The 19,499-nt window shown below is 62.2% G+C and overlaps 1 protein-coding gene across 6 annotated transcripts in view; it reads right to left on the bottom strand.

The window, feature by feature from the left end:
* Nucleotides 1-2,052: 2,052 nt before the first annotated feature.
* The window catches only part of ADAR (adenosine deaminase RNA specific), a 36,544-nt gene continuing 19,097 nt past the window's right edge, over nt 2,053-19,499 (bottom strand). For 2 of the 6 annotated variants that reach the window (XM_047092676.1, XM_047092671.1), the window contains exons 2-15: nt 17,631-19,060; nt 15,981-16,164; nt 15,203-15,351; nt 14,576-14,720; nt 14,292-14,482; nt 6,089-6,314; nt 5,749-5,920; nt 5,506-5,599; nt 5,301-5,423; nt 4,927-5,060; nt 3,336-3,518; nt 2,928-3,040; nt 2,478-2,605; nt 2,053-2,341 (exon numbers count right to left, since the gene is read on the bottom strand). In XM_047092676.1, the coding sequence (XP_046948632.1) occupies nt 2,104-2,341; nt 2,478-2,605; nt 2,928-3,040; nt 3,336-3,518; nt 4,927-5,060; nt 5,301-5,423; nt 5,506-5,599; nt 5,749-5,920; nt 6,089-6,314; nt 14,292-14,482; nt 14,576-14,720; nt 15,203-15,351; nt 15,981-16,164; nt 17,631-18,346 (2,796 nt within the window). In that variant the 5' untranslated portion in view covers nt 18,347-19,060 and the 3' untranslated portion in view covers nt 2,053-2,103. Of the gene's footprint in view, nt 2,342-2,477; nt 2,606-2,927; nt 3,041-3,335; nt 3,519-4,926; nt 5,061-5,230; nt 5,424-5,505; nt 5,600-5,748; nt 5,921-6,088; nt 6,315-14,291; nt 14,483-14,575; nt 14,721-15,202; nt 15,352-15,980; nt 16,165-17,630; nt 19,061-19,499 lie in introns of those variants that run through there. The other 4 variants (XM_047092675.1, XM_047092672.1, XM_047092673.1 and 1 more) reach the window with 4 other exon arrangements.

Genomic DNA, 19,499 nt, shown 5'->3' with positions numbered 1-19,499 from the left:
CGCAGCCACGGCCACACCAAGCCTGAGCTTGGGCTCTTCCCACCCAGCGCCTGGGGTCACACCAGGACCCAAACCCACAGAGCCTCTCCACGTGAGTACAGGAAATAGCTTCAGCGGTGACACGTTTCACAAGCGATAACCGGAGGGGGCACGACAGCCATGGTCCGGACGAACCAACTACAAAGATCATTTAAAAAAAAAGGAAGAGGGCGTCCTGGTTACTAAAAACAAACACCGGACAAGAAAGTAGAGCAGGGCAGGAGGGAGCTCTGCCCCGTCCAGCCCTGCGGGGGCGGGCGGGGGTGCAGGGGCGCGGTGGGGGGGGGGCGGGCACGTCCCCGCTCAGCATCTCCGGCAGAAACCTCTTCCTACAGCAGAAACCGAAGGCGACAAGTTTGCGACGGCTCCTCTGACCTCGGGGCGCGGGGCTGGGGTTCTGAGGGCCGCGCGCTGCCAGTTAAAGAGGAGGCAGCCGGGTCCGAGCCGGGGTCCTAACACCCAAGGTGGAGCGGGGCCCGCAGGTTCCGAGGCGCCTCCGCCCGGGGACGGGCACCGGTTCCCTACCGGTTCCTCGGGACGCTTGGCTGTTCCACAAACACATCTTCAGTATGCTTTAAAAACTTGGGTTTTTTTTTTATTTTGGTCAGTTTTTGGTCAAAAGCACAGAGGAAACAGTAGCCACAGGAACAGAAGTGTGAAGGGAGGCGTATCTACCGCTGAAGAGGTGGGGGCAGACGGGGCCGCCTCGGCAGTAGTGTGGGGGTGCGGGGGGCGGGGGACAGGCTCCTCGGGGCGCTGGCATGGAGCGTTCTCGGACACACACGGCCACCACCCGGAGGCGGGCTCGGGTCTGGAGGGGCAGGGCCCGGGCACAGGTCTGGAGCGCGTCCGGCTGACTCGGGCCCAGAGCCGGACTCCGGGGGGACGGAAGGCTGGGACCACGGGAGTCAACGCTGGCTGGAGGTGCGGACGGGGTCCCGCCTCACGGGGCTTTAGGACGAGCTGCTGTTTCATCTACGACTGCTGTCGGAGTGTCAGCCTCTAAAGGTTCCCTGACGGGCAAGGAGACCTCAGGCCTGTGACCGGCCCTCCTGAAGCTACCTCGCAGACAAAAGCACTTGGATAAATGGAAAATTAAGTCTGACTTTTAAATCTGTGCAATTACAGGTTATCTGTAGCAGTTAAGAATCAACATTTATGACATTTTTAAAAACTCTTAATTTACCCACGACTTCGTCAAGTTTCACTGGCGTCACGGTCACGAGAAACACGCGGGCGGTACAGTGATCTGACCCAACGCGACATTGTGCCCTTGTTCTAAGTCCTGATTATCTGAGCGGGGAGGACCTGTTTCGGAGGACTTCTGCCACCAGTGGGTTGGGGTCTGTGGCCCTGCTGTCCCCTGCTGGCAGGACAAATCCCTAGGAATGCTTCAGGAGGACAGCTGCGGCCTGGCGGTTTGGCGAGGCGGGTCTGTGCCCCTGGGTGGTCGGCGTCGCCCCACAGGGCCCTCTGCTATCGCCGGGGGACCCCCAGGCTGCACCAGCCCTCCCGGCCGCCCTGCCCCCTGTGCCGGCTAAAGTGCAAGGCCCGAAGGTCGCTGACCCCACGGCCCCGGGACTGACGGACTCCTAGATGTCTCGCCCGCTTAAGTTCGCCTCTCACCCTCTGGGAGGAAAAGGAGAAACTCCGTGATCAGAAGGAGGGGATCGCAAAAGGGCCGCGGGGAGCCGGCGGGGAGGGGGTGGGAGGGGCGGACAGAGTCTGCCGCCGAAGCCCCCAGCCCTGCCAGGACTCAGAGCTGACGGGGCCCCGGCCAAGATGGCAAGAGGTCGATGGCAAACACAGGGAGGGGCAGCGGGAGCCAAGTGGGGCTGGGCGGGTCGTGGGCGAGGACCCTCGTGCTTGCGTGGCGGGAAGAGAAGGCGCGCCTCCCCCCGCCCCCGCAGGCAGGGCAGGGGTGGGCACCCCCCCCAGAGGCCGGGCACGCAGGAACCCAGTTCCCGGTGTCCCTAGCATGCCCCCACCCCCACCCCCACCCCCACCCCCACCCCCACAGGACAGCACAGCCCGCCTCACGCCCACCCTGCGGCGCCCGGCCCGCTACACGGGGCAGAGGTAAAAGTTCTTCTCCTCCTGGGGCTTGCTGACCCAGTTCCCGTAACCCATGTCCCTCAGACCCTTCTTGAAGTAGTTCTTGGCCACCTCATAGTCGCGGGCCGCCTTCTTGGCCTCCCCGTAGGAGAGTCTGAGCAGGTCCCTGCGGTACCGGAAGGAGCACAGCTTCTTAAACAGGAGGAAAATGTTCTTTTTGGAGACCCGGGACAGCTCGTTCCGCGGCCTGGAGGAACAAGAGAGCTCAGCACCGCCCGGGGACAGAGAGGGAGGGGAGCCCGGCGGGGGAGGTACAGGGGGCAGCCGCTAAGCAGCCGCTAAGCTCTGGGGAACGCAGACGGGGCGGCCCCGCGGCTCCTCACCCGTCCACGGTGCCTCTGGTCCCATCCAGGATCTCCAGGTCGTAGCCGTCAGCCAGGCACCAGTTGACGCTGGTCTCCTTCGTCTTCCCGGATTGCCTCTTGGAGTCGTACACGCTGACGCGGCCAACCTGGGATGGAACCCGGGAGCGACGGGAAAGATGGAGACTTCCAGGAGAAGGTCCTGTGGCAGGGACTGGGGACTCCCAAGACACGGGGGGGGGGGGGGGGGCTCGGGATCCCTCCCCGTATCTAGGGTTCTGTCTGAAGACTAGACTCACTGAGCCCTGCTCGACTCAAACGGGCTGCGGACGAAAGCAAGCCCTCAGCATCCAAGGGGACAGAGGGACTGGCCCCCGGGACATCCCCTGCCCACAGCGGACACAGGGGTGCCACGGGCAGGCTCACGTGGACGGGAGAAAACATCAAGGGGAAGGGGATGGGGCCACACACCTTGGGGTGGTTGACGATAAAGGGGGGCCGCAGTCCGTCCTCGAAGGCACTCCCGTCCCTGGTCACACGGCAGCAGATGGCCCGAGTCAGATGCCCTTGGCTGAACAGGTAACCTGGGTGCAAAGAGGGAACCATGCCCGTCTGTGCAGGGAGCGTGAAGAAGGTCCCGGTGGGGCCGTGAGGACAGAGGTGGCGCCCCGCACCCGCAGGCACTTCGGGCTCCGGGCAACGCTGCGGCTGGAGCCTGCTTTCCGTGAGCCACTGCGAGACCCGCCCGGTGAGCGCCTGCGCTGAGCCCGCGCCCCCCCCACCCCCCGCCCCTGCAGCCGGGTGGCCACCGGACACGGCACAGCGCAGGTGCCGCGTCAGCACCCAGCCACGATGCGTGCGGCCCGACGGGACCCTTACCCAGGGTGACAGACTTGAGGTACACAGGCTGCAGGAAGTGCGTCAGCAGCGCCCCCTGCAGGCCCAGCACGTTCCAGCGCAGGATCTTGTCACTGCAGGACATGGTTCGGAGTCGCTCCCCCAGCCGAATGCCGTCCCACGTAGGCACGATGTCACTGGATTCCACTGGGATGGTGCCTTCCCCTGTGGGGGGACTTGGGTCAGAGCCACGGGGGCCCCTGGGCCAGGCCACTCCTGCCGTGGGGCTTCTACGCCTCACGCTGGGGCCAAGGCACTGGTGGGCTCATTCTGGCCGCACCAACACCGTGCTCGGTGCTGGGAACAATGGCGAGCGAACCCAGAAGACCTCTGTGCCCCTGGAACGTGGTGCGCGGGTGAGGGGGCAGGAGGGGGCAGACAGACAGCAGCGGGTGAGGGGCAGAAGGGGACAGACGGACAGCAAGCGAGCAAATGCTCCACACACACAAACGCTGAACGGCGACAGGGTCCGGAGGCTGGGAGGGTGGCGCGGCCGCCCGGGACGGACTTGCAGGCAAAGCAAGAGACGTGGAGGAGCCACGGCTGAATAACGGTTTCAGACACAGAGAACAGCGCAAGCAAAGGCCCTGAGGCAGCGAGAGGTTTGGTCGTCCAGGCTGCCGACGAAGAGCCAGTGGGCCCGAGCCCTCGGCGGGTGCGCAGGTTTGGCTTTTATGTGCGGTGCACTGGGAAGCCGCCAGGGGGCGCTGCTGCTGTGTCTACACCCAACGTGGGGCTCGAACTCGTGACCCCGAGATTATGAGTCACGTGCTCTTCCGACGGAGTCTGCCCGGCGCCCCTTGCTTTCGTTGTAACAGCTTTGCTGAGATAGAACTCACCCACATAAAGCACACGGTTCTGTGGTTTTTACTGCGTTCGCAGAGGCGTGCGACCCTCACCCCGGTCAGAACTTTCACGGCCCTCGGGAGAAACCCGGCGGGCCGGCCCCTCCCACCCCAGGCCCCAGGCGGCGCTGGTCCACCCTCTGTCTCCACAGAGTCGCCCCCTTTGTACCCCGGACGCGGCGTATAAACGGAGCCACGGGGCATGTGACCTTTCCACTTCGCGTGTCCTCAGGGCCCAGCGAGGTGCCAGCACCGCCCCCTTTCGTGGCACCACGTGGACAGAGCCACTTTGTTCACCAGCGGGCAGACCCCGGGGCGGCTCCCACCTTCTGGGGACACAGCCAGGGGCCAGCTGCCGGGTCCCGGTCCCGGGCAGGGAGGTGACCCGGCCCGAGGGCGTGGGGGCAGCCGTGAGCGGACAGCCCAGGGCGCGTGCGCTTCGTTTCCCGTCCCTCCTGTTTTCCCCGCCCTCCCCGTGGCGGCAAGATCACCTCCCGGGAACCTGTGTTTCTGGCCAGGCTGTCCCCTGAGCTCCGGGTGGGCCCTCGGGCTCCCACATGACCCGCAGACTCAGAGCGGAGCCCCGCCCCCCCGCGGTCCACGCCTGTCCCCGGACCCCCCGCCCGGCAAAGCAGCCCTCGAGCTCTGGCAACAGACGCTGAGAGCGTGGCAGCCGGGCCCGGGCTCGGCAGTCTTCCTGTCCCCACAGGGGGACAGGTGCCACTCACCGTTCTCCACCTTGGTGCGCAGCTTGCCCTGTTTGGGGTTCTCGAAGACGGGGTAGTGGCGGGACTCGGTGCTCTCCACGGCACGGTCGCTGCAGGACTTGTCGAAGAGGGCGCCGTCCCCACACGGGGCCGTGCTGCGGGGCGGGGGCGGCCGTCAGGGCCTGTGCCGTGGCCCCGTCCAGAGCCCAGGGGCGGGAAGCGCGGGACGTGGAGGCGGCGAGGGGCTTCCCCTGCAGCCCCCGGGAGGGGGCGGCCGGGCACGTGGGCCACGCTGCGTCCACACGCCCCCAAGCGCAGGCCTCACCTCCAGGCCAGGACGCCCCCGGGAACCGACCGTGGAGCCTGGCGTCCAGGTGGATACGGGGACCACACACCTGATGTACAGGTGGAAGGACACGGTCTTCTTGATCTGGAGCTTCTCGCCTCCCTTCGCGGGCTCAAAGATGCTGTCCTTCGCGGTCTGCGGGTTGTACTTCATCAGCTCGCTGTAGAGGAACCTGCGGGGACGGCGCCGTGAGGACGGCCGCCCTGGTGCAAAGGGCGGGGGCCCGAGTCGCGGAGGGACGGGCGGAGGCTCACCTGATGAAGCCTCGCCGGGAGATGATCTCCGCGTGGCAGTCGTTGACCGTCTCCCCCTTCAGGCTGAGAGAGTCGCCCTTCACGCAGCGGTTCCCTGCAAGCAGGGGCGGGGGAGGGGGGTGGAGAAGGTGACCTCTCCGCAGGGCACGGCCAGCCTCCCGCGCTCGTCCCCCCGTCCGCGTGGACCGCGGCCACCAAGAACCGCACAGCAGTCCGCTCCCGCCGCCGGGGGGCCCCACCGACCTGTCCCCAAGCTGACCACGACCCCCAGGTCGTCCGAGGCCTTCTTCATGATGACGGCGGCCAGGATCTTACGGCCGAGCAGGGAGGGCTGGAAGCTGTTGGTGAGGGCGTTGAAACAGCGGTGGCTGAGCATGGCTATCTGGTCGTGGAAGGTGCTGCCCGTCAGGGGGAGCTGTGGGCACAAGGCTGCGTCAGGCCCGCGGCGCGCCCGCCCCCCCCGCCCGCCCGTGCTGTCCCCGCTGTGCGTGCTACTGAGGCGCGGAGTAAAGCCCAGGAGTGCGTCACAGGACAGCAAGGTAAGACCCCAAGAGAAGATGGCAGCAAGAGTAGACGTCTTAACTGTCTTTGGCTGTGCTTCTGGGGACCTCGAGAGGAGGAGCATAGTTCTTCTGAGAGTGGCCCCTGTCACTGGGGTTACCTCTGTGAAACCCATGCGCTCGGCCTTCTCGTCCTCCCCAATCAGGACGCGGAGCGCCGCGTCGGCCGCCTCCTGCTTGCCTTGCTTCTTGCTGTGGGCGCACACGGCCGGGAACCAGCGACCCCCGACTTTGGCCTGGTACACGAACCTTCGGGACGAGAAGCAGGATAAAGACACGCGCCCGGCCGCGACCGCGTCGCCGCGAGGGGCCCGCGTGCGGCGCGGGGCACCGGGGACTCACAACGTCACGGCCACCAGATCCAGGGGTCGCCCGGACCGTTACTTACTGGTTTTGTCTATGCCGACTCTTCTTCAGCGTAGACGCGCTTATAAGGGAGACTTCGTATACACGGAAAACCGGGCTCACTTGTCACGAACCGCAAGTGGCCCCAGAACTGGATGACAACATCGTGTCATCAAATCGGAGGGGATGCGGCCGCCCGCGAGGGCTCTGGGCCCGCATCACAAAGTTCAGCAGGTCGGGGACGGGGCGTGAGGAAACACGACAGGGGTTCTCTTGTCCAGAACTTAGGCAGAAACGGCAGCGGCGCTCTCCCTCGCGGTTTAACACTCTACTTCGGAGCACCTGATTCCGTTTCCTAATTTCCCGGTCAGCCCAAGAGGACCCTGAGCTTGGCGTGGCTGGACGTGGAGACGTGCCTTAGGCAAGGGGCTCAGCTCTCACGAGGGGGCCCTGGGAGGGGCGCGCCTGGGCACGTGAGCCGGTCGGCCGGCCGTCCAGGCAGGGGCGGGAGAGCGTGACGGGGCGTCTCCCGCCAGGGTGTCAAGAATCCCAGCTTCAGCCCCGTCCTAAACTGCTCAGGCGGGAAACAGAGCCGGTCCCCTTACGCTCAGTCACGCCGAGCGGCCTGTCCGGTGCAGGGGACGCCCTGACTCCTTCCTCCACCATCCGGGGCGTGCGGGCCGGGGGGGGGGGGGAGCAGGAGGAGGACAGGGACATGGCGTGACAGATGCCAGAGAGCAGCGGGGGCCAAACCGGGCCTCTGAGAGACTCCGCGGAATCTCACGCCTGTTCCGCGTGCTTGAGAAGTATGAATTCTTACGCACGAAGACAGATACGCGTGCAGGACCTCAGACAGCTGCAGACCACAGCCATCAAGTGAGCATCGCGGTAAAGCGAGTCAGAACACATTTTCTGGTTTCCCAGTGCGCGTGGAAATACGTTGGCGCCATACTGCAGTCTCTTAGCGTGCCTGCGCTGGGTCTAAAAACCCCACACGTACCTTAACTAAAACATACTTTATTCCGAAAGAACGCTAACCATCACCTGAGCTGCCAGCGACTTGCGATCACGGGTCACAGATCACCAAACGTAGTGACGCAAAGGCTTAGATACCGTGACCATCACCACAACGTGGCGCAGAGACAGGAAGTGAGCGGAACAGCTGGAAAAACGGCGCCGACAGACGCGCTCGACGCAGGTTCCCGCAAACCTTCCGTGTGCAGCACCCGGTCCGTGGGAGCGCCAACGGGGTGTGCCTGTCCCGTCAGGGCCTGTATGTGTGGGACACGGGGACCTGTCGCTTGAAAGCTACACACAGAAGCCACCAGCCACGGTCCAAGCGCTCCGTAAGCACGGGTCTGGGGTGAGGGGGGCGGCGGGCAGGGGGGACGCGTGCGGCCGGGGGGCCTGCTGGGAGGCTGGTGAGACGCAGGGCCGAGGGCGGGAGGTGGTGAGCGGCACAGGGAGGGCGGAGGGGCGTCCTGCACAGTGCAATGCGGGTAGGGGGGTGCCCGTCACAGGACTGCGGCTAGTACCAAACGCAGCGAGCTCCCCTCCCAGCGCCGACCTGGGCCGAGTTCGCTCCCTCCCGAAACGCCGTCCTCCTCTTAAGCAGCCTGAGGCCACCGCGTGGGCGCCTCTCCCTACTGAGTCGGGCCGCCGAGCAGACCCTCAACCCATCACACAACCTGAGCTCTTGGTGACACGCACGAGACAGGAGACCTCACACTTGTCCCTATCAAGGATCCCTGATTCGTATCTGGCGCCCGTCCACACAAATACAAATGTGGCCCCTCAACATTCCTGAATGAACGAACAAAGCTGGGAGAGCAGGAGGCCACCGACTGGTTTCGGCGCTGGAGGCGGGAGGAGGTTTGTGCCGAACCATATGCACAACACACGGGCCGAGGGACGGTCTGCTTGAAGGACGTGCAGGGGAGGGAAGCTGGCCTGCCCCTAGGGCTGTGGAGCAGAGGGCGGGCAGTGGGGTCACCGACTGACACGGGAAGGACCAGGGGAAACGGCCACGGGGCGACACCCAAGAGCTCTCCTCTGGGCAGGTGGGACCAGAGGGTCAGGCGGAAGCAACAGGAGGCTGGACACGGCGGTCCAGAGCTCTGGGAAGGTCTGTGTTTGGCGGGCACATTCGGTGGTTTCCAAGGAGGCCAGAGAGGAGGCAAAACAGAGGGCACAATGTGTCACCCCGACAGCAGGGCAGGTACTGAGGCCCCAGCCCCTCCCCAAGTGCGTGGGCGCTGCTGTGGCCGGGGGTCTGCCGCGCGCTCCGTGTGGGTCACAGTAATTTCTGAAATTCTGCGTGAGTCACTCAAAGTCCTAGGGGGGGTTCTGTGCAAGGAGAAGACGAGAGGCCAGAACGCAGGCACGAAGAACAAGGCTGAAGCCAGGGAGGGCGGCTGGGCGCAAAGGGCAGGCGGAGGCCAGGAGCGCAACGGCCTCTCCCCGTTCCTCCCGCCCTGTTCTTACCTAGTCAAGTAAAAAAGGATGGACTGGGGCAAGAGCTACAAGGAGTTCACGTAAGAGGAAACACAAGTAACAGGTAGATATGAAGACATCAACAACGTTACTTATTATTAAAAGAAAACTTAAAGTAAGATGCCATTTTTGTGAGTTCTTCCCCTTTAAGGACCTTTTAAAATTGAATAGTTGGGTACCCCACAAAAATTCAAACAGTTAAGAATATATCATGAAAGTCGGGGCGCCTGGGTGGCTCAGTCGACTGGGCGTCCGACTTCAGCTCAGGTCGTGATCTCACAGCTTGTGAGTTCGAGCCCCGTGTCAGGCTCTGTGCTGTGACAGCCCGGAGCCCGCTTCGGATTCTGTGTCCCCCCCTCTCTCTGCCCCTCCCCTGCGTGAGCTCTGTCTCTGTCTCTGTGTCTCTCTCTCTCGGAAATAAGACATTAAAAAATTAAAAAAAGAAAAGAACATACAGCCAAAGTCAGGTATCTCTCATTCCGCAGAAGCAAACGCCGCCAGTATCTCATCCCGTGAGAAGGGACCCTAGGTGGCCGTCCGCAAGCTCGCGCTCACATCCCTCCCTCCTGCACCCCGGACGGCCCACCCGCACGGGCGGACTCTGGCTCAGGGCTGCGAGGTGCTCCGTGGTGCGGGTACACCTCAGTTTCCTTCACCGGCCTGCGGAGGACACGGCCACAGACCGCCTGTCCCTGCCCCTCGCGGGTGTGGACTCCCAGGGGCGGCCCCACCTCGCCGTAACTACTGCACGCTGAGACGCACCACGGACGCCACGGGGTCGCCAACCGTGTGTATGTGTATTTACAGAGGGAGTCGAGCACCTTCTATTGGTACTTCCTGATGCTCTTCTGGGGACAGTTCACCGTCTTTGTTTTCCTATTAGACTGGAAAAGAATCCCTCACTTTTTTTTTTTTAATTTTTTTTACATTGATTTATTTCTGAGAAACAGACCAAGCGTGAGCGGAGGAGGGACAGAGAGAGGAGGAGGCACAGAATCTGAAGCAGGTTCCAGGCTCTGAGCAAGCGGTCAGCGCAGAGCCTGACGCAGGGCTCGAACTCACAAAGCGTGAGATCACGACCTGAGCCGAAGTCGGACGCTCAACCGACTGAGCCGCCCAGGCGCCCCAAGAATCCCTCATTTTTAAAGAAATTGGTCTGAGTGTTTTTCCCTCAGGTGATCCTTTTAAGAAACACCACTTGGGGGGCGCCTGGGTGGCGCAGTCGGTTAAGCGTCCGACTTCAGCCAGGTCACGATCTCGCGGTCCGGGAGTTCGAGCCCCGCGTCGGGCTCTGGGCTGATGGCTCGGAGCCTGGAGCCTGTTTCCGATTCTGTGTCTCCCTCTCTCTCTGCCCCTCCCCCGTTCATGCTCTGTCTCTCTCTGTCCCAAAAATAAATAAACGTTGAAAAAAAAAAAAAATTTAAAAAAGAAACACCACTTGGCCTGATAGCCCATCTCCATCTTTTCCCTCTGGGACTTCATCTGCTGTGTCTTGTTGGAGAGGCTTTGCCAGTCCAAGATGCTCGAACAGAAATCCACACTTTCATCTAGTGCTTTTGGGATTTTACCTATTTCTCTGTGAATACACATTATACGCGTATACGTATTATGGGCGTTTTAAGATTTTATCTTTAAGCCCTCTCTACACCCAACGTGGGGCCCCAACTCACAACCCCAAGATCAAGAGTCACATGCTCCAGCGACTGAGCCGGCCGGGCGCCCCGATTTCCTATTTCAGTCCCGGACACGGCGATTCGATGTGACCGAGGACACGGACACCGGGGGTGAGACGTGGTGGGCAGCCTTCTCCCTGCCGCCCAGTCACTCCCGTCCCCCCGACCTGCAGCCCTGTGTCCACCACAGAGCCCGTCTGCGTCCACCTGCCGTGCGACCCGCCTTCCCCGCTCACAGGCCAATGCGCCACCGGGCATGGGGGGTTCCTCCCGCTCTCCATCTCCTAGCTCTTCCCCCACGTGGGTTTTTCATATAAAACGGGAATCACGTTTTCCAGGTGGAAAATCAATTCTACCAGTGTTCCATTGGGATCGCGTTAAATGTAAGTAATCTGGGGACAGCTGCTCCCATCACGTGGGATTTTTCTACCTAGTCAGAGTCTCGGAGCCCGTGTGTTTCCCGCTCAGAACGCGCCAAGGTCTTTCATGCGTTTAGCGCCTGCTGCAGACAGGCTTTCTTCCACTACGACTCCGAACTGCCTGTTGCTGCAGAGAAGCTCTCGATGTTTCCAGGTGATTTTCCGCTGTCCTGCTCTCCTGAATTCCCGTGTCTGTCCCGAATACTTCAGCGATGCGATCACATCACCTGCGAACCCTCACCTCCTACCTCCCTCTCTTCATCCTTCTCCGTCTTAACGGATGGCATTAGCTTGTGATGCCGGAGCACCACGGAGTCATGAGGACGCGACGCCCACGTGTCCCCTGACTTTACTGGGAGCAGCTCCAGGTTCGACGTGAAGGAGGTTGCGGGCTGCTGACTTCACGCTTACTCTGTCACGCTAAGGAAGCACTCGACAGTTTGTGCTTTATCAACAGCTTGGCTTTTTAAATGGAACGGACGCTGAATTTTATCTAATGCCCTTTTGGAATCTCTGGAGATGACCTGTGGGTTTTCTCCTTCCATCTATCGGTAACGGTAACGATAACAATAAACATCTTAACACAGGCGGATCTTTGTGCCGCACTGAGTTCACTGCTCGCGTTTTACAACAGCAAAGAGAAGCATTTTGATACACGTTTCCGAAGTCCGTGTCAAGCCACTCCCCCTCTAGGACAGACCCACACGAGTGCCCGTGGCCATTAACCAAAAGAAATCCCAAGAGGACTTTTGCTTTTATGCAAAAAGGCAGAGCAGCGTTCCGCGTGGCAGGGGCAGCGTGCCCGCGCCCCCGCCCTCGCGGCTCAGATCCAGCCTCGGTAGCTCCAAAGCGGGTCTGAGCGCCCGCGCTTTATCTGGATGTATTCTGTGCATCTGTTAGCAAGATGCGTCCTAAGGAATCAGAAATGCCTGAGAGAGGGGACTTTTTGGGGTCTGGGAACGCTAAAAAAATCTGCATTTACTTAAATGAATGGCACATGCTTTTTGCCTTACGCCACTTGGCTCTGGAAAGACTCCTAAGGAACGGTTTACTCCCGGGGAAGCCCGTGATTCTGTACTGGTCACGGCGAAGAGGGAAGGACTGTTCTGTACTTACTGCTGCCAGAGGATAAGCATCGTCTCCTTGGAGGAAAACACAGCGATACTTATCAAAATTTCGAGCGCACGGAAGTTATTCACTGCAGCGCTCTCTGTAGCGGCAAAGTTTGGAGACAATCTGCCTACTGGTGCCCAGGGGGCTGGCGAGACGGGGGGGGTGAGCCCGAGCCCTGGGCACCGCAGGGACGCCTCTGGACACAGAACGGGACGGGAGACGCAAAACTCCACGGTTACACTTGTCGTGTGGACGCAGCAGGCTAGACGCCAAAGCTCGTCTGCGCTTCCGCGTGACACAAGGGACACGCGGCAGCTCGGCTCGCGTCGTCACGCAGATGCTCTGGAAGGACGCGTGGTATAAAGTGATGACACGCCGGGGTGGGGTGTGTGGGGAGGCGGGCGCGGGGCCAAGGGGAGCAGTCAGGACGAGGCTGTTGGGTCTCACTGTGAGTAGTCTATCACCTACACGGAAACCCAAACCCTTCGAAACCGCGTGTGACTTCTAGCCCAGAAACCCCCTCCTGAAAACGGACGGCACAGACACACAGCACCAAGACTGCCTCTAGGAGCAAGAGCGAGTCCGACCCCGTCGTCACTGAAGTTGGTGAGCTCAGTGACGCAAAGTGAGGGCTTCAACATCGACAGCAACGTTCTCTTTCTTAAGCCAGGTGCTAGGTGTCCCCTACCAGGTGTCCCCCAGGTGGGGGGGTGTCCATTTTCGGAAAAGACCTTTTGTATCTCCTGCCCGATAAAACAACTGTGAAACCATCAGCATCTATTCAAGGAGGCGGTGGGTGGCGCCAGTCGATGGAGCACGTGGCTCTTGATCTCAGGGTCGTGAGTTCGAGCCCCACACTGGGTTCAGAGATTATGTTAAAAAAAAAAAGATTGGGGCGCCTGGGTGGCTCAGTCAGTTAAGCGTCCGACTTCAGCCTAGGTCACGATCTCACGATTCATGAGTTTGAGCCCTGCGCTGGGCTCTGTGCTGACAGCTTGGAGCCTGGAGACTGCTTCCAGATTCTGTGTCTCCCTCTCTCTCTCTCTGCCCCTCCCCTGCTCATACCCCGTCTGTGTCTCTCAAAAATAAATAAATGTTAAAAAAAAAAAAAAAAAAAGATTTAGGGGCTCCTGGGTGGCTCAGTTGGTTAAGCACCTGATCTTTGGTTTTGGCTCAGGTCATGATCTCATGGTTTGTGGAACTGAGCCCTGCATGGGGCTCCAAGGATTCTCTGTCCCTCTCTCTCTGCCCCTCTCCCAACAAATAAATAAATTTTTAAAAGATGCAGAAAAAATACAGAAATATGTAGCTGTAGAAAAGAGTCTGATAGATGTGTGTACCTGAGCTATATATGACCTCTAAGACACGCTGCTAAGGAGCCAGCGTAGAACAGAAGATATAACTTACGCCTATTTTTGTTCAAAAAGCAGAACGAGGGGCACCTGGGGGGCTCAGCTGGTTAAGCGTCCAACTCTTGCTATCGGCTCCGGTCGTGATCTCACGGTTCTGAGATCGAGCCCCGTGTAGGGTTCTGCATTGAGCCTGGAGCCTGCTTGGGATTCTTCCCCTCTCTCTGCACCTCCCCCTGACCTCTCCCTCTCTCAAAATAAGTAAATAAACTTACCCAAAAAAAAGCAAAATGGAAAGAAGACGCACTAGTACAAGCATGGAAGTTTCTAGAAGTATTGTGGAAACTGGTAACGAGTCAGAAGGAAACCAGCAGAGAAAGGAGCCTTTCCCCCCGCATACTCCTTCAACCGCCGGAATGATTTTTCGCACGTTCCTTTAAAACTTGAAACCAGGGGCGCCTGGCTGGCTCGGTCGGTTAAGGGTCCAACTTCGGTTCAGGTCATGATCCCGTGGTTTATGGGTCTGAGCCCTGCACTGGGTTCTGTGCTGACAGCTCGGAGCCCGGAGCCTGTTTCATATCCCGTGTCCCCCTCTCTCTCTGACCCTCCCCGGCTCACACTCGGTCTCTCTCTCTCTCTCAAAAATAAATAGACGTTAAAAAAAAATCAAAACTTGAAATCAGTTAAAAGCAAGAGGAGCCTGCTCACGCGAACCCTCTGGGCGGCCCCCGAGCGTCTTGCAGGTGGCCACGCAGACAGGACGGCCCCCCACCCCGGCCACTGCAGCCTGCACGGCCCTCCTCCCCGAGGCCACGGCGGGGCCGGCACACTCACTTGGGCTCGTGCGGGGGGCCGGACTGGTCGACCAGCTTGAACTCGGCGGCGAAGCCGTGGGAGCGGGCGTACTCCAGCAGGCCGCCCACGGGGTTGGTGTTCAGGTATCTGACGAGCTCGCCCACCCTCCTGACCTTGCTGGGCATCCCGGACTCCAGGTTCTCAAACGATTCCACGCTGGCGCCTCCGGGCTGAAGGAGAAGCGGCCACACAGAGAGGAGCCGTAAGAGCCTGTGGAGAGCTGAGGGGCGACCCCGAGCCCCTGGGCGGCGACGGCGGCCCACCTGTGTGTCGGAAGGCGCCGAGCTGGTGGCCTCCCCGTGCAGGGCCTTCATGGCCTCCTCTGCGGCCATCTGCTTCGCCGCCTTCTTGCTGGGGGCACTCGCGGTGGGGAAGGTGTGGGCTCCCATAGCGACGCAGTACTGGAACCTGGCGGGAGGGGTGGAAACGGCGCTGACGGGACGCGGCCCGGCCCCCGCCGGGGCGACCTCTCGGGGCCGGCGAGCCCTCGCACACGTCGCCTCTGTGCCTCGGCCCCCGCGGCCCCGCCCCCTCGGCCTGGCTGACCCCCGTGCCACGCGTGGGCCTCAAGCCAGGTGCACCTCCTCCAGGGACCCTCGTCTCGAGCGTGTCGTGCGGGGCCGCAGGCACGCGGGTGGCACCTCTCGGAGACGCACCGCCAGTACCCTCCGAGCAGAGGGTCTCCCTACCGCCCGGTCCCCGCTTCGCCCCGAGTCCCCCCCACCCCAGGCTGTCTGTTCCACAGCTGCAACCCTGCCCTCGAGGCCCCCGTCTTGCACAGCGAGGACAGGTGCGCCCGCTCAGTGAGACAGTCTGCCGTCCCTCAGGAGGCCAGCAGGGGGCTCCCTTTGGAGGAAGCCTCGGCAGAGACACAGGACGCAGCGATGTACTTGGGGTCGTGGGCAGGGCCTTCTCTGGACAGGAGGCGGAATTCACAGGAGCTCCCCAGCTTGTGCACGCACTCTAGCAAGGTCGTGACGGGGTTCTTCCCGGAGAAGAAGGGCGTTGCCGACGTGGCGCTGGGCTGGGACTCCGTGGTCTGGAGAGAACGAGACGAGAAAACACCTGAGAAACCACTGGCTTGTCCATCGTGGTGCGGGGAACGGGTCGGCCACAGGGTGGGGGGCTGACCTCCAAAGGAAGGGGGTTCGGGGGTTCCGGGCCTGCGCCACAGGGAAGGGGGAGTTCTTTAAACGTCCCGGGTCTCAGGGGCGCCTGGGTGGCTCAGTAGGGTAACCGTCCGACTTCGGCTCGGGTCAGGATCTCACGGTCCGTGAGTTCGAGCCCCGCGTCGGGCTCTGTGCTGACAGCCCAGAGCCTGGAGCCTGCTTCACATTCTGTGTCTCCCTCGCTCTCTGCCCCTCCCCTGCTTGCACTCGGTCTCTCTCTCAAAAATAAATAAAGATTAAACGTTCCGGGTCTCATTTCTTATCTGCCAAGAACGGGGCTTGGCCTCGGTCGTCTTTAAGGTCCCCTTCCAGTCTGGAGCTCTGTAACTCCGGGTAGGCCGGGGACGTGGGCAGGCAGGGGGGCTGGGCCTGAGGGGAGGAGGCACGGGGAGGTGTGGTGGGGGCAGGAGAGGGCACGGACCCATTATTCGCGCTGAGGCGGCGTGCAGAGGCGGGTTAAGATGTGGGCGTGCTGGTGATGCGGGGACAGGACGCCTACCTTCTCCGGCCCCTTCTCTACGGAGCAGTCGTAGGGCTCCTCTGCCCGCCCGCTGTCCCGGGCTTTAGCCTCCTCGAGCAGGATGGCCATGGCTTTGAGGGCTGCGTCCTGCTTGGCCACCTTCTTGCTGCCAGCTTCTGCTGGGGGAAACTCTCGGCCACCAATGATGACTTGGAATTTAAATCTTGATGGAAAGTGAGACGTGTGAGTGCCGGCCCGGCCGTCCCTGCCGCCCTCTCCGCAGGGCCCAGGACCCTGAAGCCTCTGCCCCAGCAAGGGGGAAGGGCCCTGCCTCGCGGAAACAAAGCGGCCAGGGCCCGCGTCCCCAGAGCTCGTTAGAGTGAGCACTCGGGGGACGCCTGCGGCCTGCTGACGCTAAGTTAAGACAGAGCCCGTGCAAACGATGACGAGCCACAGCCACCACCACCGCCACGTCTGTGGTCGGCCGGCCGCCTCTGGGGGGCTCCTCGCTGCCCAGCCTCACGCGCCCTGACGCCCACGGGGTCAGGTACCTGCCACTTCTGGGGCCTGCCTCTGTCCCCAGCCTCCCTCAGAGACACAGAGCTCTCTGCTTTTGAGTCCTTCTACAGCTCTGTGTGTGAAGCTGGAGAAGAAAGGACTCCCCCTTGTTACGCAGAAAACCAAAAAGCGTTCGTTCTAGGCCTCAGGACTTCGCTTGGACCTCCCGCATTCAAGTTTTCAAATCTGTCCCGCTCTTTGCTCAACCTGGGATTTCATTTAGGAAAGTAGGTCAAGTTTCTGGTTCCCCAGGTCTTCTGATGTACCTGATGCTGTCTTACAGCTGGAGTTACAGGCAGGCTGGCCACAGAACCCGCTGCCCCCCAGTGTGGGGGGAGGGGAGAGCCTGCCAGCCACCGGCCTCCAGCCCAGAGAGAAACGGGTCCTGGTCTCGCAGCTTTAGGACATGGCCCCCACCCCACCCCCCCTGCCCACCCGCCCACACCCACCCTGCAAGGGACAGGGTCAGCCGCGGCTGGGAAGGCAGCCCGTGGCGAACGCAGAGGTTAGTGGAACCCTCTCCCACCCCAGCTCTCCACCAGGCCCTTCGGCAGCCCCTCTGGGCCCACCCGCCTCCCTCGGTCTGTCCAGGGGCCTGCAGGGACCTTTGGGGCCGGCCCGGCCGGCTGCCTGAGTGAGGAAGTTTCTGAGTTCACAGCTCAGGAGCCACAGCCGGGGCTCGCCCACCCACGTGTGCAGAGGCGGCGGGTGAGATTAGAACCGCCACCTTCAACGGGCAGGTAGCCGTGAACTCGGAAGCCGCCCTCTCCCGGCAGGAGCGGAGCGGGGTGGGGGGGGGGGGGGGACCGGGACCTGAAGCTACTGCCTGCACGGGCAGCCTGGCCCGGCTCGCCCGTCCCGTGCCTCTCTGGAGAGGGGGGGAAGGCACACGGAAGGGGCGGGGAGTCGTCTCCATCACCGGTGGCCCGCGGGGACGCGGGCACCACGCTGAGGCACGAGAGCCGGCCCTGTCCCAAGAGGCTGCGTCCCAGCCAAAGCCCAGCCCGCCCCTTGCTCGCCGGGGCTCTGGCCGACTCCCCGCTCTACATCTGCAGGAGGGGCCGACGCGGGCGGTTTAGCCAAGGGCAGAGACACCGGAGGGGGGGGGGGGGGGCCCGGGCGGGCTCTTACCGGGGCTCGTGCGGCGGCCCGCTCTGCTCCAGCAGGTGGAACTCACAGGGCTGCGCGGCGAACTGGGCGTACTCCAGCAGCCCGCTGACGGGGTTCTTCAGCTGGCACTCCGCCAGCTTCTTGTAGGGCGAGCACCGCGGCCAGCCGTGACTGTAGAAGGAGGGCATCTCCATGATGGCTCGAAACTCACCTGGGGCTGCGCGGATGCTGTTCAAGTCATCCGGGATGTCGTCCGTGGCCCACTGGCCGTTTTCAAAGTCCACGTACCCTGTCTTCGAGGGGCCGTTGTCCTGAGCGGGCGGCTTCGGCCTGGCCGGCTCCGGCGCGGCCTCCCGCCCGCCCTCCGGCTTTGCGGCAGGTTCCCGGCCGTTCTCCGCGCCTTCTGTGGCCGCCGCGTCGTCCGCGGCACGGGGCACGGCCGCGTCGCGGGGCGGGAGCGCCACGTCTCCCTTGGCCTCGGGGACGGCAGCCGGACCGGCCTCGGGCGCGCCGTCCGGGTCTCTCTTTACCTGCATCCGCTCGCGCTTCCTGTCAGTCAGGTACCACACCGGGGGGGTCGTCCCCTGCCGGCACACATCCCCCTGCCGTTCCAAGTCGATCAGCACGGCACTGACGTCTCGGGCCTTGCTGAGGCCGATGTTTTTGGCCAAGTTCAGGGCAGAGGCGTTGCACACGTTGAACAGGTAGCTGCAGATCTTCTCTTTGATCTCAGCCATGTCCGAAGGCTCAGGAGCGGCTTCCGACTCAGACTCGGAGCTCCGGTCTTCGGGGTCCAAAGCCGGGTCCGAGTTCCCAGCGTCCTGGCGAGCACGGTCTGCGTGGGCTACTTGGCTACGCGGGTTCCAGGCCTGAACCGCGGGGGCGATTCTCCACAAGGGGGGCGTTCCCGCCTCCTGATGGAGCTTACCCTTCTTTGCCAGGGAATATAAGACTCGATTGACTTCCTTCTTTGGGACTCCGAGCTTCCCAGCCAGATCATGTGCTGTGGCCGCCTTCCCTTCCCCCAGCTCCCGCAAAAGCTCTAAGACCGTCCGTTCCTGGCCCTGGCTGATACCTAGGTCCTGGAAACGTGAGGAGAGCCTGTCGACGCCTCTCCTCGGCAAAGCCCTGCCACGTGGGGCAGGACACCAGGACCCTCTCTGGAGCACCTGACTTCTGGGAGGCACGCCCCCGGGGAGACCCCAGGTCTCCAGTCCCCTGCTACGGGCAGGTGGTCCTGGAAACCGCGGCCAGAGTGCGGGGGCGAACGGTGGCAGCGAAGGGGTCTGCTTTCCAGTGAGGGGCACGGCAGGGAGCCGCCCCCTGAGAAACTCTATTTGCTGGAGCTGGAAACTATTCGGGTAAGATCTTGGCCCTGGCTGCTGGTGTCTAAGCTTGCTGGGCTCACAGCCTCGAACTGGGTGGGAGTGGTGCCTGTGGAGGGAGAACCCCTGCAGAAGAAGACGGAGAAGAAAGCGCATTAGGAGGGCAGTGGTGAGCCCGCCCCCCAGGTCGGTACTGCCTGGGGCGCTGCACCTGACTCTGGAGGGGCGGGGTGAGGGACGAGTGGGCATGTGACCCAGCGAGGGTGGCCCCCCCCAGCACTGCCTGGGGACCGCCAGAGGGAAGCATGAGGGAGCACGCGAGGGCTCTCAGGCCGCAGCCGAGCCTCTCCAGCAACCTAGCGCCCTCCTTCCCCTTTGGCAGGATTATGGGGAGTCGAGAGGGAATCCTTCCACCTTCTAAAATCAGTACCCTTCTGAGATTAAAACAAACACACAAACAAATGTTACTTTGTTTTAAAAACAAAAGCAGAATAACAACCTCAAAACGCCCAGGGAGTCAAGGGACCAGGAAGCAGCCTCGGCAGGGCCCCAGCGTCTCTCCGCG

This window comes from Lynx rufus, unplaced genomic scaffold (assembly GCF_022079265.1).
Source record: "Lynx rufus isolate CCGP_SWC_20201006 ecotype Redwood Valley unplaced genomic scaffold, mLynRuf1.p SCAF_31, whole genome shotgun sequence".
In the NCBI taxonomy this organism is placed as follows: domain Eukaryota; kingdom Metazoa; phylum Chordata; class Mammalia; order Carnivora; family Felidae; genus Lynx; species Lynx rufus.
The sequence above is the reverse complement of the archived record's forward strand: the minus strand, read 5'-3'. Positions and strand labels throughout refer to the sequence as shown.